Source organism: Mastigoproctus giganteus, chromosome 13 (genome assembly GCF_048544385.1).
Source record: "Mastigoproctus giganteus isolate SK-2022 chromosome 13, ASM4854438v1, whole genome shotgun sequence".
Taxonomy (NCBI): domain Eukaryota; kingdom Metazoa; phylum Arthropoda; class Arachnida; order Uropygi; family Thelyphonidae; genus Mastigoproctus; species Mastigoproctus giganteus.
In genome coordinates, this window is record NC_143587.1 from 57,179,952 (window position 1) to 57,198,985 (window position 19,034).

A 19,034-nucleotide genomic window follows, 5' to 3' on the forward strand; every position below is an offset into this window, starting at 1 on the left:
TTATCATATTTACTGTTATAAATTTTACAACCAAAAAAAAAAAAAAAAAAGTCAGTGAACAGAAATATCAATTAGTATGTACATATTACAGTACGTATTAATTAAGCTATGTATGTAAGCATAAATTTATTTTTATTTTGCTAACTGGAAAATGTTCTTCCAATTTTCATGTATCATTTAAAGTGGGGGTCCACTGTATTTTGTTGGGAGATCCCTGGGTTAAGTTCTGTGCTGTTGAACTTGCACTTGTTTGAGACCATAAAAAATAATTGTGACTTCACAGAGTGCAGTTCATGACTTTTAAAGAGAACAGAAAGTACACGAAATCTAGATGCTGCAGAAGAGATTGTGCCTAGCAGCGATGAAGAGGAAGAAAATTAAATGAACGTACATTATCTCACAATTTAAGTATCACAGTTTGTAAGGTAAGACTTTTGTTCAGTTATTACTATTTAAGTTACTACTATTATAAAAAATTAAGTTAAAATATTAAGTTATTACTACTATAAAAATTAAGTTTCCGATAGTTATAAAAAAAAATAAAAGGTGTATTTTTGTTAGCTTTTGGAATGTAACCCCCTTTTTGTACTGGTTCTTAGTCCCATATAACATGGTTTCACATTACACAAGATTTTGTAGGAACCAAACTATCATGTTGTACGAGGGTTACCTGTATTATTATTAAATAATGTTATGTTAGAGAAAATATGCTGATACAAATAATGATCATCAAGTTTATTTTAAAATTTTCTTTCCCGTGATGGTTTCTCTCCCACTTATTCTATTCAGTTAGGAGAAGATTGACGTTACCCATAATAAAACGTTCACACTTGCTTTCCCATTCCATCTGCATGTAGAGATGCTTGTCATACTCTTTACAATCCTCTGGTCTGTAGATTACTGCCACTCTCTTTATACCTTTGATTCCAACTTACTCACAGAACAAAGATCCTATGCTGGCAGGCATAACTTCTGGCATAACTCCTGAGTGCAAAAAGAGCAAAAGCTATTTTGGCACTCAGGCTGCTTTTGACATGACCCCTCCCAACCACTTCTATCTTTCCTAAATACATTACATATACCACAGTGGAACTTGTAATCTCCAATCTCTGAATTGTACCATTTCTGTTAGCTCTATTATCTCAGCATTTTTCTTCCAAACATTGCTTGGCTGCTCATTTTGATTCAATTCATTTATCCACCGCTTGGCATAAGATCAGAATTGAGGCTACCTGTTATCTGATGATAAACCAAATAGTTCCAGTACCAGCCACAACAGTGCTTTTCAGTTTTTTTTTTTTTTTTTTTTTTTTTTTTTTTTTAACAAATAAGATTCACCTACTGGGTGATGTTATTTGACTAAACACAATATTAGTTACTTTAGATCAACTTGTGGATAATGCAGTCATTTCTAAAGAGCCTAAGCCCAAGCTCTGTCACTGTCACAGGAGGGGTCATATTGTCTCCTGGCAGTATTGACATGAAATGCAGTATGAGCATTATTTCTCAGATTATTTCAATATCTACATTGACATAGTATCCCACTTCTTTACTTGATTAAGAATTAGGTACTCTGTGATAGTATAGCAGTTTTTCCGAATAATTAAATAAATAGATAAATAATAATTGAGATGAAAAACCATTTTATATCAATGATAATCAAGACAAGTAACTGCTTTATATAGTAATTAAATATAAAAAAAAAAAGAGTACTTAACTTCTGTAAGGGCTGCAGCAACTGTCTGGAGGGAAACATTTGTCTCTATTATATTTAAATCAAAAGTAGCAAGACCGCACATGGAAGGCAAAAAGTGATCTAGAAATTGTACTGCTTGACTTAATTATTCTGCATAAACAATAACTATGACTTCCAAAACTACTTAAGAAAGAGTGTCTACACTGGAAGGTAATGAGAGAGAGAGAAGAATGGCCATTAATCTTGAATTTGTCATTAAGATACAATAAATATTTTTCTGAGGGGTCTATCACACCAGGCCCCACTGTGGGGTTAAAGGTCTCTTCATTTAATTGATGTAGTTAGTCAATCTTGGCTGTATAACATGCTATTAGGGTAGCTCAGGGCTGTAAAGTTTTCTTTCTATTCTCTCTCTCCCTATGATTTAAATTTAGGAGGGAGTAAGGTTCCCCTATCAGTTATTCTTGGTTTTTTCAGCTCACACAACATGCAAATTAGCCTGTAAATACACACTGTGCACATACGAGGGTTATCCCAAAAGTAATGCACACTGCACACACTCATCACTCCATACACTTGCACGACTGATATTCGTCAGGATAATAATTTGAAGTTTAATCTCAACATCAACATTCAGTGCAGAATTCCTGCACTGAAGAATTGTGTAGAGGCTTTTAAAAATGGATGGAAATACTGCTTCAGGTCAGATTTCAACCAGTGTTGAAAACAAGCAGTGCAGTGCTCAGTAGACCAAGAACATCTGCAGATACACACTCATTATTACAAACATTTTTGAGAAAAACAGAAGTATGAGTGAAGAAATAGCTAACAAATCTGGAATACTGAAATCAACTTTTCCCCAAATTTTAAATGAGCTGTTACAAAAACAAAAGGTCACCACTTGATGGTCCCAAATTTTCTCTCAGATGCAATGATCAAAGCGTAAAGAAATTGCAAAGCAACTACTTGCACATTATCGACAAGAAAGTGGAGAGTTTTTTAAATGAATTGTTGCCATTGATGAGACATGGACACACAACTTTAAACTTAGTGAAGTCACGATCAGCTCAGTGGAAGTATCCATCTTTCCCACACCCCTCTAAATGTTGCCAGCAACAAACAAATATGAAACAAATGGTTGTGATGAGCTGATCATGTGCCACTTGAAGATAAGTAACCAGAGACTACTATGAAACATTTCATCAGAAATTACACTTGAAAATTCATCAGACTCGGCCACAGGTATTGGAAGCCAGAGTGCTTATACTCTATGACAATGCAAGGCCTTATATCACACAGTCTGCAGAGCTTGTTTTCACCAATTACAAGTGGGGAGCACTGTCTCATCCCCCTTATAGCCCTGATATATGTCTTTGCAATCAATATATTCCCCAAGCTCAAGGAATCATTGTATGGCCAAAAATTCTGTCTTTAGAAGCAGTGAGTGCAGCTGTGAGTCAATACGAGGGCTTAACTTCAATAGACAGTTAAACAGCATTCAATATTACCCAACGTTAGGAAGCAGCTATAAGCCATGAAGGAGACTATAATTATGTTATAAAAAATTCATTTTAAATTAACCACTTTTGTGCATTACTTTTGGAATAACCCTTGTATATAATACACATAGCGCAATATGTCCTCAGGTGCTAATGTGCATATAAATAGCAATAATAATAACAAGAATCAGAAAGCTGAAAATAAGGAAAAATGAATAAAACAATATTATTGAGCACTCCAGGATTGCATTAAATTCAATAATTTTTAATTATCTCCTCCAAGGTAGTTAACTAGTAGGGATAGCCCTGAATAATATACCATCTTTTTCCTTACTTTCAGCTTTCTATTATTTTGCATCACATGTTGTTAGGGTAGCTGACAGCTCTGACTTTTTCATTTTATCTTCTCTCTTTCTCTGTCTAATTCAGGTTAATGTTGGAACTGACAGTTCAGCCTGGAGTCTGGAATGGTTTAACCTGGAACATTATAACAGAGCTTTCAATTTGTTTGTTAGTCATTAGAATTCTGATATTATAATCCTGGAGGCCTGAGTAACACGCCATTTTTTTTTCCTTATTTTCAGCTTTCTGTTTCTTGTTATTCCACTTCACATGCTATTGGACAGCCAAGAGCTGCAAAGTTCTTTCTATCCTCTTTCTTTCTTTTACTTTGTCTTATTTAAATCTATTATCATCCCCTCTCGTTTGTTTGTTTGTTTGTTATTTGGAGCATTAGCAACTAAGGCCATATTGCTCCGGGACATGGGGTGGTCATTCCCTGACCTTTCCGCATCCTCCGTATTTGGTGGTGATGGGCTAGAACCCCGGTCTAATCAAGAAGCGTGTGCTATGCACTGCTGCTCCTTCCCACCTGGCTACGAAGGCGCCACATCCCCTCTCCCTCCACTGTATGTTTTCAATGAAACTGACAGTTCAACCTGCAGTTTGCCAGCACAGTATAACAAGACTTTCAATTTGTTTGCTAATTATTAGCATTCTTTCTTCAAATGCTGGGCTTCTCACAAATAATGTGCCAGTTAGCACCAAAACAGACAAATGGAAAGTCACAGATTTTCATATTATATAAATAGTCATCTTGCAACAGCCTAAATATTTATGGTGCTAACTCTTATTAGAAGGTCTCACATACATCGAGACATTTGCCCATACATCAGTCTTTTGAGTTATGGAAGTCTGATAGGACAATAGCACAATTGTGCATTTTTTATGAGTTTCTAACAAGCACAAAAATGTTATCAAAATGAAAACAATTGCTATGACAACATCCAAATTCCAAATACTTAACCAATTCAAGATACCATGCCTGAAAATACTGTCAAAATCATATATCTCAATAAAAATACTTACTACTCAAAGTTGTGTCTGGATTGGCATGTGAAGAATCAGGAACACAATTTAGAGTAACTGACGTCTTATCTTCAACCTAAAAACGAAATTAAAAAAATAATAATTATTTCTGTGCATAACCTTAAAGAAGTATGTCAAAGCTACAATGTTCTAATATCAGTAGCTTCATTTTTTGAGCATAGAAAATTCCTCCACCCCTGCCCAAAATAACTACAGTGTGGACAGAAAAACTGCACCACTTGTGAATTTTGCAGATAATGTGTTTTGCACTGCATTGTGGGTTGCAGACGTGTTTGCAATACATTTGTTAGATGGGATATATATCTCTGTTAATGAAATCTAATAAAAAGACTCCACCTGATATACCCAACTGCCATAAATATCTTCCCAAAGGGTAAAATACGTAATTAATGGAAATATGAGAAATCATGCAAATGGCAATCGTGACAACCAAACATACATTTTATTGCATTTATGGGTACAAACTGAAATGACAAGTTAACATAATAATATTGTGTACTGTAAATCAGCAAAATAAGTCCTCGATATTTTGGTGTCCTTCTTGAGCTGCAATTACAGCTTGGCAACGATCTGGCATACAGTTAATCAACTTCTGGATAAATGGTTGCCCAATTTCGTGGTACCACACCCTTACAATGCTCTTGAATCTTACAATGCAGCTGAATCTTACTTGTTGGCTTCTTCTGAGCAAATTTAGATGACATTATATACCAGCAATTTTCAATAGGGTTCAAACTGACTGTTGCCGGGCCAGTCCAACACTTTAATACCAGCATTTCTGAGGTATGATTGCACCTTAAGGGAGAAAAACAAGGGAAAACATTGGTGTAAGTATGTTTTAAGCCTTGTGAGACAAGAAGACAAAAATCATCATTAAATCTAAATAGCATAAATACTGTCTCAGACCACCGTAGTCACCTTTAAGAAAGCAAAAACCCTTCCCTTTACCCATGATAGCAGTTACCTTTTTGAGCAAATCCCACTTCAGCACACTGTGATCACTGCCACCTAGATAAAGGAACCACTAGGTAACAGTGATCAGAGTGTGCTAAAGTGAGATTTACTCAAAGAGGTAACTACCATCAGGGGTAAAGGGAAGGATTTTTGCTTTCGTAAAGGTGACTATGGTGGTCTGAGACAGTATTTAAATTCTATACAGTGGGACCAACTGATGTTGTTGCCAACAGCAAATTCAAAATGGGAAGCATTCAAAGAAATAATATTGGAAGCTACTAGGCTTTTCATACCAACTAAGATATATTGTTCAAGATTTAGGCCTAAATGGATGTCACATGAACTAATTAGACATGTGGCAGAGGGTAAAAAATGCATGGGATACATATAAATTAACAGGTGACACAGAAGCCTATGATAGATATAAGCTGGTCTGTAATCAAGTCACAAAGAAGGTTAGGCAGGTAAAGGCAGATTACAAGAAATCTTTGGCAGAGGATGCAAAGAAAAACAGCAAAGAGTTCTTTACTTATGTAAACTCTTGAAAGAAGGGGATGAATCAGATTGATCCACTTGATATTGATGGTTCAACTGTTGATGATCCTGCTCAGGTAGCTAACAAACTAAATGAGTATTTTGCATCTACATTCACACATGAGGAGTTATTCAGAGAGGGGAATGCCAGAGGTGTATTAAACTCTGGCAGTAAGCTAGATAATCTTGTGATAACTGAGAGTAAAGTAGAGGAGAAATTGTGAAGATAAACATAAGAAAGGCACCTGGGGTGGATGGAATCTATCCAGTTATATTAAAGGAGGCAGCAAAGGAAGTAAGCAATCCTTAGTTTAGCCATAATTATGAGAGCTTCCTTGGAATCAGGGGACGTACCCATGGACTGGAAATGTGCAAATGTGACCCCAAATCCACAAAGGAAGATCAAATGGAGACACAGGTAATTACAGACCTGTTAGTTTAACTTCTGTTACAGGGAAATTAATGGAGGCACTGGTTAAGGAAGCATTGCAGGATCATCTAGACATCTAGCTGAAGTCTTGTGACTTCAGCTATAGCTCGGACACAGCATGAATTTCTTAAAGGGAAGTCTTGTCTGACCAATTTGATTGGATACTATGATGTAGTCACAAAGGAACTGGATGCAAAGAACAATTCTGATATCATATATATGGATCTTAGAAAGGCTTTTGATACTGTTGCACATGGAAGACTGCTGCACAAATTGGAGCAGTGTGGCATTGGAGGCAAATTGCTGCTATGGACAAAGGGATGGTTGAGTGGGAGAAAACAGAGTGGTAATCAATGGACACTGCTCTTCGTGGACTAATGTTATTAGTGGAGTCGCCCAGAGTTCAGTGTTGGGTCCATTGTTGTTTTTTGTGTTCATTAATGATGGTATATTGGGCTTAATGTCCAAGTTTGCAGACGATACGAAAATCGACAGAGTTGTTAATGACACTAATGACAGTACCTGCTGCAACAGGATCTAGAAAAGTTGAGCAGATTACCATTAGCATTAGTAGAGGCATATGATGCAAGAAAGCAAGCTTATGCAGCATCAGCCAAAAGATGGGCTGAGAGATTGCAACTGAAGTTTAACATTGACAAATGTAACGTACTGCATGTGGAAAGCAGTAACCCCAGAGTAAATTATCTACTGTATGGTACTACACTGACAGTGGTAGAGAATGAAAAGGACCTGGGGTAATTTCTGAGCAGTGTAGACAGTCTGCAAGAATAGCTCGTGGTGTCTTGTCAATGATATACAGGAATTTTTCTAGCGGGGATAAGGAGGTAATTATCCCCTTGTATAAGGCAACAGTCGGGCCACACCTTGAGCACTGTATACAGGTCTGAAGGCCTCATTTTAAGAAGGATGTAGAGCTGTTGGAATGAGTAAAGAGAAGGGCAACAAGATTAGCGAATGGAACAAAGGGTTTATCTTACAAAAGAAAAGTTATGTTTTGCAAATTACAGTGTCTGGAGACTAGGCACCTGCGAGGTGATCTGATTGAGTTGTATAAAACCTTGAATGGTTTGAGCATGCTCAATGCTAATGGGATTTTTCCTCTTGCTCAGAATAATCGCCTGAGAGGGCATAAATTCAAATTGTGGAAAGACAGTTGTAGGATAGATGTGCGGATGTTTGCCTTTAGCCAGCGAGTGGTTGAAACAGATTCAAGACAGAACTGGACAAACATTTGGAGTGAGTGAGTGGGTGAAATGAGAAGGGCATGCTTTTTTTTTTTTTTTTTTTTTTTTTTTTTATTTGGCTGATGCTATATAAGCTTGATTTCTTGCATCATGTGCCCTTGCTAATGCTAATGCATAAAACTTATCAATTTTCTTGTGTGGCACAGTGCTCAGTCCTGTTTAAAAATGCAGTTTTGGACATTTGTGTGGTGATCCCTAATAACAGGTTTCAGGCACTCCTCCAAGATAGTAGTGTAGGTTTCTGCATTCACCATTCCATTAATGAACTTAATTCGCTCTACCCCTTTGCTTGTTATGAATCCCCAGACCATCTGACTGGCAGGAATCTTTACAGTTGGTGTTATACAGTGAGGATGGTATGCCTCCGATTTTCGTCTTCTGACATATTGCTTCCCATCTGAGCCATGCAGGTTGAATTTCAATTCTTCAATAAATATGACTGTCCCATTGCTCTTTTGCCCATGAAACATGCATTTTAGCCCAAGTAAGTCACTTCTTCCTCATTTGTTAGGTCAACAAAGGCTTCTCCTTGGGCTGATAGGCATGCAGACCACATTCCAAAAGCCGTCTTTGGATAGTTCGTGCACTTGTTTCAACACCAGAGGCCATCTCAATGTCCAGTTTTAGATCAGGAGCACTAGCATGGTGATTACAAAGGCATAGCCATTTCAAATATCGATCTTGGGAAGGCTTAGTCACTCTCTTATGGCCTGATCCAGGCCTTCTCTTCTCATCACTGGCTTCATGCTTTAATTTCAGCACCTGTGATACTGTTGACTGGTGGCAGCCTATTTTATCAGCGATGGCACACATAGATAGCCCTTCCTGGGACAGAGCAACAGCTCTGTCTACACTTCTTTTTATTGGTGTCAACTGAACATATGGAGCCATGCTTACACCTCCACAAAACAGGATACTAATGAGCATGTATACTCTTCCAATGCCGTATTTATAGAAACAGCTGATACAATACCTTGGAATTACTGTCTGATGCAATAACTTTGCTTTGCGACAAACAAAATGACTGTAATCAAACAATATCTTACACATTTCACTACAAATATTACTTTTTTAAAGTGACCCATTTTTTTTTTCTGCCACTGTATGTACTAATAATAGTTCCATGCCAATTTCAACATAAGGCCATTTATTTACAGAATATGGAATACTATGGGATTATTTAGCCAATGAGTACTTAAAATTTCCATAAAAAAATTAAATATGAGTTCTTCTAGATATTGTTAAAAAAATTAAAATAGAAAAACTCCAATAAAAAACAGTGGTCACAGTTTGTAACTTAACAGACATTCTCATTCAACAAACCTGTTCATCTTCATACCAACATCATGATACTTCTTGAAATGCGCAAACGTTACTTCAATAACAAAGTTTTCAAAATTGTATTTATATCTATTTTAATCACACAACAGATAAACTCTAGAATGTGTCTGCTGCATGACTTTATACAAGGTGAGTTGAAAGTTGAATTGCTAATTTCAAAATTTTATTTATCAACAGAAAATTAAAAAAATATATATATATATCATTTACAAACAAAGTTATTTTGTTCTCAAACAGCTGTTACAATTTCAGAAAATCAAATGTTGCCATTTACAAAAACTGTTATAGTGTAACTGGCATTACAGTAGTTTTTGTAAATAGCAACACCTATGGAACAGCAAATGTTTCTTAGAATCTATTTATTTATTTATGGAAACTAATATATTTCTGATTACAAATTAAGACATTTCTGTTAACAGATGCACAATACTGAAAGTTAGCAGAATGATGCTCAGTCCCTCACATAAATCACTATCCATTTAGCACAGCAATTCAGCTTGTTGCATTTTAACACACAAAATATATATTTTAATGAGTGGAACCCCTATCACGCAAAAGGTTAGGTGGTAATAACATTGTGTCAGTGTTGTGCAATTCAAGTTACATGAATCTGACAAAAAAAAATTCAAACCACTGTCAGTGGTCTTCAAAATTCATTTAGCATATTTCAAACATTGCTTTATATTTAGAGGAAGCATGGTTTTTTGTATATCAGAATATTCATAACTCAAAGGCTGTGTTGCTTGTTTGGGAAGTTTTTGCCACACTGACTAATTTTGTCACTGCGTGCCAGTTCATATGATCTTTATCACATACCATAACTATATAATTGTGTGTTCACAAACTTATTTACATGTTGTGCAGGATAAGAAAGAAAGCCCTACTAATCTCTGTCATCTGCAACTACAACCTCAATTGAAGAGGCTCTTAAGAATTCAACAGTATCTGGCATGACTTGAATCCGGATCTTGCCAAATGAATCACAAGTGACAAACCCACTATACCATTAAGGATATTAACGGTCTTATTTAAGGCATAACCCACTTACCCATGATACTATGCCAGATAATTCTAGTATATTTTTAAAATTTTACAATCTCAGTATCAAACCACAAATACAGCCACTCCCCGGCTTACATAATACTCGACTTATGGAAATTCGACTTTGAGTAAGTTTTTGCTGGCTGGTGCAAACTTAAAAAAAATCGTGGAAACGTATTTTGCATCCTGTAGGAATAAATGGAGATATTATGAAAATATTGTAAAGTGAACCCAATAATACATTGTTTGTTTGTTTGTTTTTTTTTTTGATAATTCATTCCAAGACCTCGGAAGTTGAAATTTTTGCTATATAAGTAAGCTATTTATCTCTCTAAAAGGTCATTTTTATAATGGAAATTGCACTACACTTTCATTATTATCATATGTTCTGTTATAAGAATCAATTTTGAATGCCTTTGTGATATTTTTCTAAAACACATTTCTGGAGATCACTACCATAAAACAATAAAAACAACTTGCACTTTCTGGTTTATTGGGCTTTTCTGTTAGCACAATCTATTATAAATGGGTAGTAAACTCAATCTTATTGCATTTGCGATAATACCGATAATTGGAATTCTGTGGGTTTTTACGTTACAGTATTATGGTGAAATGAGTTCCCCTTCACTGAAATCTTCAATCATATAAAAAACACAAATAAATTTAGAATCTTCTCTTCATTACTTATTACAATGGTGAAGGGAAAGGGACCAACAGAAAGTGCAAGTGCTGACAGTGCTAGAAAACGAAACAAAATTGATTTAGAAATGAAGATGATTAATTAAGAAGTATGAAGCAGTACAAAGTTTGTCATCTATTGCCCAGATTAGGTCTCGTTGCTTCAACAGTGAATACTATTTTAAGGGACAGTGCAGGTATAAAAGAACATGTTAAAGGATCAATGAATTTAAGATCAACAGTGATCACAAAACAGCGTTCAGGTGCTATATCGAAGATGGAAAAGCTATTAATAATATGAATGGAAAATCAGATTCAGAAGCAAGTGCCCCCTGAGTCCAATGGTCATTCAAGCAAAAGCAACAAGTATTTATGAAGATATTAAGGATAAGTACGGCAAACCCCAAGCCAAGTTCATTGCAAGCAACAAGTGGTTTAATAATAGGTTCAAGCATCGCGCTGGTTTCCAAAACATTAAAGTATGCAGTTAAGTCGCCAGTGCTGATTCTGCAGCTGCAGAGAAATTTTGCGATGTGTTGAAAAAAGTCCCTTCTAAATCTCCACAGCCCTCAACTTCCACAGCGATGTGCTTATCCTGGTAACGATACTTGAAAAGTAAAACTTGCTGACATTATGACACTTGTCTCCTCTCTCTTTTTGTAATTTTATAATTTTTGCAATTTTTCCTGCACGTGTGATAAAAAAAATTGAATAAATAATTCTATTTACATGTTCATCAAACATTTCTTTTTTACTCCAATCAAATTCAGTCAAATCTGTGACTGCTGCATAAGGATTTAGGAAAATTCCAACTTAAGTAGAGTTCCGTGGAATGCAACCCTTACGTAAGTCGCGGAATGGCTGTATTTAAACTAATACATTAATTTAAGATATTTAAGTCAATCATTAAAGCCTTGTAATGAATAAAATGCTAGAAATTAATTACAAATTTTCTTTGATAGCAGCACCATTGCATCATAAACTGTATGCTCAAGAATCACTATAGACTTTATCTGTCAGAGGACTTTTTTGCTTTTACATGCACTTGATCTGGCAACACAGAAATGAGAATTTCTTTTTTTCTAATTTTTTAAATAATTTTTTTCAATAATTTTAGAGTATCTAATGATATTTTGATATCAGGAATTTGCTTATTTTATATATTTTTTTAATTTTTAATAAAAAAATTTAATATTTAAAAAATGTTGTTTTTTACATGTTATTTTAAAAAATATATATTAATACTGCTGAAAATTAAAAAATAAAATTACAGTCATAAAATATCAAATATTAAATAGACTCTTCCATTTTCCAGTTCAGAGAATTGATAAGAGCATGGCAAATAAATAAGGGAATAAACAGATAAATAATAAAAATTGAACCAAGAAACCATTTTATATCAATAATAATAATCAAAACAAATAAAAAAGCAAGTGTATAACCCTGTACACACAAAATATGTTTTATGTGAAACATCTTTGATGAAAATCAGAACTGTTTTAAAATCAAACAGCTAGAACCGAAGTTATGAACGATGTAGAGTTTTATGCTCATGCTCACTACTTACTCTATCGAATCAACATTAGTGACTGAGTTAGTGTCATTTGCATCATTTCTATCTCGAATTTTCATTACCAATCGGTTTTACTTCAGTCCAAAATAACAATGTAACGTTTTATGCTCACGCCAGCTACTTAGCAAATCAACATTAGTGACTGCATTAGCATCATTTATGAAGTGATGTAATTTGCATCATTTCTGCTTCACATTTTCATGACAAATTGGCTTTACTTCAGTCCAAAATTTAGTAGGTGCCAGCAAGATTTATCACATCAAAAATTTTGTATAACAATTAAACATAAAACAAAGAGTAACTACTTTCGGTAGCAGACACCTTTGCCACACATCAGCCAATGTGCCAATTTCAAATGCCACATGTGAATAGATGCTGAAAGCAAAATGCAACTGTAGCAAATGGTCATACAGGACCTGACAGGTTCTTTGCACATATAATTCTAAGTAAATAATAATTAGGCAAGTCAGAATATAAGCATAATACACCTATTGTCTTCTGCATATCTGTCTTCCACAAGTAAAAAATTGACTCTCAGTGGACGTGAAATTTTATATTTCAGCCTTTTCGAAAGATTTGCAGAGAAATTTAATAATTTCTCTATTATTATTAATAGAGAAATTATTAAATTAAATTATTATTAAAAAATTTTATTTTTTAAATTATTTATTTAACTATTTAATTATTATTTCTTTGTCTGTCCATCCATCCATCCTCATGTAATAATTTTTCCAGTACTTCATGATTTTCATGAATTTTTATATTTTTCTCTTTAGAACGATTTGTCAACCCTTTCCAAATTTCATTAAAATCAGACAAATAGAAATCTGGCAATTATTATTTATTTTTTTCATACACAATCACATAGGCTATCCATATGCTGCATAAAAGGTAAACTGTAGCCATTATCAACCCACTGCAGAATGGAAGCCTCCTCAACAATTCACGTTGAGGGAAATGGATCATAATCTACCATGCTGGTCCAGTGTGGGTTGGCAGATCGACAGTTTAGCATTCAGGGGCTTGAACCCTGGTCTACTCAAAGAGTGTGTGCTGCTGCACTCCCACTCCTGACAATTTGGCTATGGAGCTGAAACACCGGATATTACGTTTGTTGCCATGCATTGGTTGGAGGAATGAAAGGGCAATGTGGAAGATACACAAAAACAAAATTTTCTCAATTCATGCATAAGCATGATTGCTTTTTGCTCCATTTTTTGTTATAAATCATAAATTATTACTATTTGCTAACATGCCCGAAATGTAATACACTGCGTACATTAACTAACTTATTTTTTCACTTCAAAACACATCTCAAATAAAATTTTACTATATTTATGAAGGTAGAAAAAAGTTCAGATTTTTAATCATAATTAAAAGGTAATGTGCAACATTTATTTTCAAGGGGGACCTGACAAGTACCATGTGGTTGGCACCAGGTTAAGGCTGCAGCACAGGGTTACCTCAATAGTAATAATATGACAGATGCTCTGTTTCTGTTGCATGACTTTTCTATAGATACTTCCATGGGCACTGTTCTTCTGAAATTTCATTATAATTCTCCCTCTCTGTTCCAAACCAGTCTTAACATGTGCTGCAGCCAATCAGCATCCATTTATTGTCCAACTTAAAACTCACAGAGCCAACTTTCTTTTCCTTCCTTTATCCCTTCAACTTCTGTTTTCTGGAACAGCCTTCCTTCACATGTATTTCCTCAAAATTACAATACAGTAATACCCCGAAGTTACGCGATAGGTGGGTCCGACAAAAATCGCGTAAGTCGGGGTACAACTTGCATATAAATACATATAAATTTTGCTATGTATAAATAGAGTGCAAATGCATCAGAAATACATAGCTATATCTGAATAAATCAGAATATTGGTAAAACGGCATCGTTTTAAGTTATATCTCATATTGTGAATACCTTCACAACGAGTTGCCATGATATTGCACTACTTCGAATAAGTAACGCTTCACCTAAGGAGAAGACTAATGTTACTTATTCTCAGATGGATACCACCACCCAGACGGCACCGTTTCAGAGCTATTTGGCTCTTCTTCGGTGGGTGGGTAGGTACCCGAGTGATGCAACAATGGCAAAACAGTTATGAAGTATAACTCCACAATATGAGAGATGCCTGATGGTGTATCATGTATTTAGACTCAAGCGTTTAGGGCATAAGCCTCAAGCTATGAAGGAGTCTAGACTATGTATAAATAGAGTGCAAATGCATCAGAAATACATAGCTATATCTGAATAAATCAGAATATTGGTAAAACGGCATCGTTTTAAGTTATATCTCATATTGTGAATACCTTCACAACGAGTTGCCATGATATTGCACTACTTCGAATAAGTAACGCTTCACCTAAGGAGAAGACTAATGTTACTTATTCTCAGATGGATACCACCACCCAGACGGCACCGTTTCAGAGCTATTTGGCTCTTCTTCGGTGGGTGGGTAGGTACCCGAGTGATGCAACAATGGCAAAACAGTTATGAAGTATAACTCCACAATATGAGAGATGCCTGATGGTGTATCATGTATTTAGACTCAAGCGTTTAGGGCATAAGCCTCAAGCTATGAAGGAGTCTAGACTATGTATAAATAGAGTGCAAATGCATCAGAAATACATAGCTATATCTGAATAAATCAGAATATTGGTAAAACGGCATCGTTTTAGGTTATATCTCATATTGTGAATACCTTCACAACGAGTTGCCATGATATTGCACTACTTCGAATAAGTAACGCTTCACCTAAGGAGAAGACTAATGTTACTTATTCTCAGATGGATACCACCACCCAGACGGCACCGTTTCAGAGCTATTTGGCTCTTCTTCGGTGGGTGGGTAGGTACCCGAGTGATGCAACAATGGCAAAACAGTTATGAAGTATAACTCCACAATATGAGAGATGCCTGATGGTGTATCATGTATTTAGACTCAAGCGTTTAGGGCATAAGCCTCAAGCTATGAAGGAGTCTAGACTATGTATAAATAGAGTGCAAATGCATCAGAAATACATAGCTATATCTGAATAAATCAGAATATTGGTAAAACGGCATCGTTTTAAGTTATATCTCATATTGTGAATACCTTCACAACGAGTTGCCATGATATTGCACTACTTCGAATAAGTAACGCTTCACCTAAGGAGAAGACTAATGTTACTTATTCTCAGATGGATACCACCACCCAGACGGCACCGTTTCAGAGCTATTTGGCTCTTCTTCGGTGGGTGGGTAGGTACCCGAGTGATGCAACAATGGCAAAACAGTTATGAAGTATAACTCCACAATATGAGAGATGCCTGATGGTGTATCATGTATTTAGACTCAAGCGTTTAGGGCATAAGCCTCAAGCTATGAAGGAGTCTAGACTATGTATAAATAGAGTGCAAATGCATCAGAAATACATAGCTATATCTGAATAAATCAGAATATTGGAATATTGCCGTCTGGGTGGTGGTATCCATCTGAGAATAAGTAACATTAGTCTTCTCCTTAGGTGAAGCGTTACTTATTCGAAGTAGTGCAATATCATGGCAACTCGTTGTGAAGGTATTCACAATATGAGATATAACTTAAAACGATGCCGTTTTACCAATATTCTGATTTATTCAGATATAGCTATGTATTTCTGATGCATTTGCACTCTATTTATACATAGTCTAGACTCCTTCATAGCTTGAGGCTTATGCCCTAAACGCTTGAGTCTAAATACATGATACACCATCAGGCATCTCTCATATTGTGGAGTTATACTTCATAACTGTTTTGCCATTGTTGCATCACTCGGGTACCTACCCACCCACCGAAGAAGAGCCAAATAGCTCTGAAACGGTGCCGTCTGGGTGGTGGTATCCATCTGAGAATAAGTAACATTAGTCTTCTCCTTAGGTGAAGCGTTACTTATTCGAAGTAGTGCAATATCATGGCAACTCGTTGTGAAGGTATTCACAATATGAGATATAACTTAAAACGATGCCGTTTTACCAATATTCTGATTTATTCAGATATAGCTATGTATTTCTGATGCATTTGCACTCTATTTATACATAGTCTAGACTCCTTCATAGCTTGAGGCTTATGCCCTAAACGCTTGAGTCTAAATACATGATACACCATCAGGCATCTCTCATATTGTGGAGTTATACTTCATAACTGTTTTTGCCATTGTTGCATCACTCGGGTACCTACCCACCCACCGAAGAAGAGCCAAATAGCTCTGAAACGGTGCCGTCTGGGTGGTGGTATCCATCTGAGAATAAGTAACATTAGTCTTCTCCTTAGGTGAAGCGTTACTTATTCGAAGTAGTGCAATATCATGGCAACTCGTTGTGAAGGTATTCACAATATGAGATATAACTTAAAACGATGCCGTTTTACCAATATTCTGATTTATTCAGATATAGCTATGTATTTCTGATGCATTTGCACTCTATTTATACATAGTCTAGACTCCTTCATAGCTTGAGGCTTATGCCCTAAACGCTTGAATATAAATTTTGCTTAATTGGGACCAAGGACTAACAAAAACACTAGTTTAGAAGAAAAATATTAATAAAATTGCAGTTCTTTATACATATTAATACAAAATATGTATTAAAAAACAAATGACTTACGTTAAAAAGTTATTTCGATGTCGATGGCTTCATAAAATCTAACAAATTCGTCTGACGACACAGCGCGTTCTTTTTTTCACACAGAATTTCTTTGTAGCAAGCTAATAATTTTTTTATTCCTTGCTTTGTAGCTATAACGCGTTCTTCGTTGGAGTCTATGTTTTCTAAAATTTTTAAGCCCTTTACAATTGAGCTCTTTTCAATTTTCAACCTGTCAAGTTCGCAATTGTCATGTGCTTTTCGCCGTTGCTTCGTTTAGGCCTGTAGCACGTACAATATCACATGGTCTTTCATTTCGCTCAAAGCGTTTCACAATTTCATATTTTTTCTCTATCGACAGAGGCGGACTGGCCATAAGCCTTACCGGGGAAACCCCGGTGGGCCAGTGTGATTTTGGCCATAAACCATAGTATGAGGCCACTATAAATTTTCCCCTGGTAAGAATTTTTGATCCAGTCCGCCTCTGTTTATCGATAATTGCTTTTCTTTTTCTCTCTGAATCTGCAGTGTCTTCACCAGGACGCTTCCTTTTCACACTTTTAATTAAGTATTTTACTCATTTTTAGGGAATAAAGCACAATTACAAAACGAGGAGGCACACTTGATACGCATAAACAAAGCTGCGCGCATGTAGCAACTGAATAAACAACACCATAAAGGCAGAGATACACTATTAACACCTCACATTTCTAGGGGTTACTACCATAAAACAGTAAAAATCCAGTTGCGTTTCTGCTAGTGAAATCTGTTATAAACTGGTAGTAAACTCGATCTAATTGCATTTGCGATTATACCGATAGCTGGAATTGTGTTGGTTTTTACGTTATTATGGTGAAATGTGTTTCCCCTTCACTGATATAAAAAACATAAAAGCAGCAAAGTTGAATTTTGTTCATCTTTCGCTCTCATTCTCCGCCGTCGCACCGTATATCGATAACATATGAAAAACGACCTTGAAGATAGTGGGCAGCAGCGTTGCCAAACGAAAAAATCAAGAACCGCGTAACTCCGAGTTCGCGTAAGTCGGGGTATTACTGTATACAGAAATTCAAGTCTAATGCCAACAAGTAACTTCAATCTTCTCAACCTTCAATTAAGGAATTACAAGAAAATATTAAGGTTTTCACTTGTAAATTCAGATGCATTACTAGCCATCCTTATTTACAGAGGTCATGAAAATCAGGTCCTGGAGTAGGGCAGGACTGCTACAATGTAATGTTAAACGTAGGGGAATTTTATATGGCACTAGTTACAAATTCCATTCTATTCCACTCCTCATATACTGGTCTGCGTTAATTGATTGTTTCATTCACCTTATTGCCATTGCTTCATCAGTTTCAAGTTTAAAGCTAGTTGTTTAACAAGAATAAAAGTAAGGCTTAAGCCAAGGATGTGTCCTGTTTTAAGATGATAGGTTATCAATTCCATGTTTTGATATTTTCCTTCTTGGTAACCACATTTAAAGAACACTGATGTTTTCGTAATATAGTATGAAGGGAACACATGATTGCATATACAGTGTTAGCTGCCTGAAATCATTTGGTTTTTCTTTTTCTCTAGATTTTAAACATTTATTATATAAAAAATATTTAAATATAATAATTATTTTTCTAGAACTACTGAATACTATATCACATCAAGTATCTCTTTTAATGTACTGAAAAATAAGTAAGATAGAGTCATTCCATGTCAAGTAGCCTAGGGATCCCTGCTCAACCATTTTCAATTTTGTTGAAACTTGGTGTGGATGTTTAAACAAGTTTCAAATGAAGCTGTGCAAAATTTCAGTTCAAAATATAGTATTCTTGAGACACCAGCACCTTTTTTGTGGAGGTCACTTGTGCTGTGGAATAAATCACAAAAAATTTTCAAAGTTTTAAGTGTTACTGTTGCACAATGGTGAGAGTTAGTGCTCTGAAACTTGGTATACCTAGTTAACTTTTGGCAAAGAATGAAAAACATTTGGTGTCCAGGCTCAAAAACCTTCACATTTTTTTCAATGC

At 35.6% G+C, this 19,034-nt stretch overlaps 1 protein-coding gene across 1 annotated transcript in view; it reads right to left on the reverse strand.

Moving 5' to 3' along the window:
- The window catches only part of LOC150076080 (uncharacterized), a 208,389-nt gene that overhangs the window by 82,948 nt on the left and 106,407 nt on the right, over window positions 1-19,034 (reverse strand). The window contains exon 8 of the mRNA XM_090387450.1: window positions 4,564-4,639. Within this exon, the coding sequence (XP_090243576.1) occupies window positions 4,564-4,639 (76 nt within the window). The remainder of the gene's footprint in view (window positions 1-4,563; window positions 4,640-19,034) is intronic.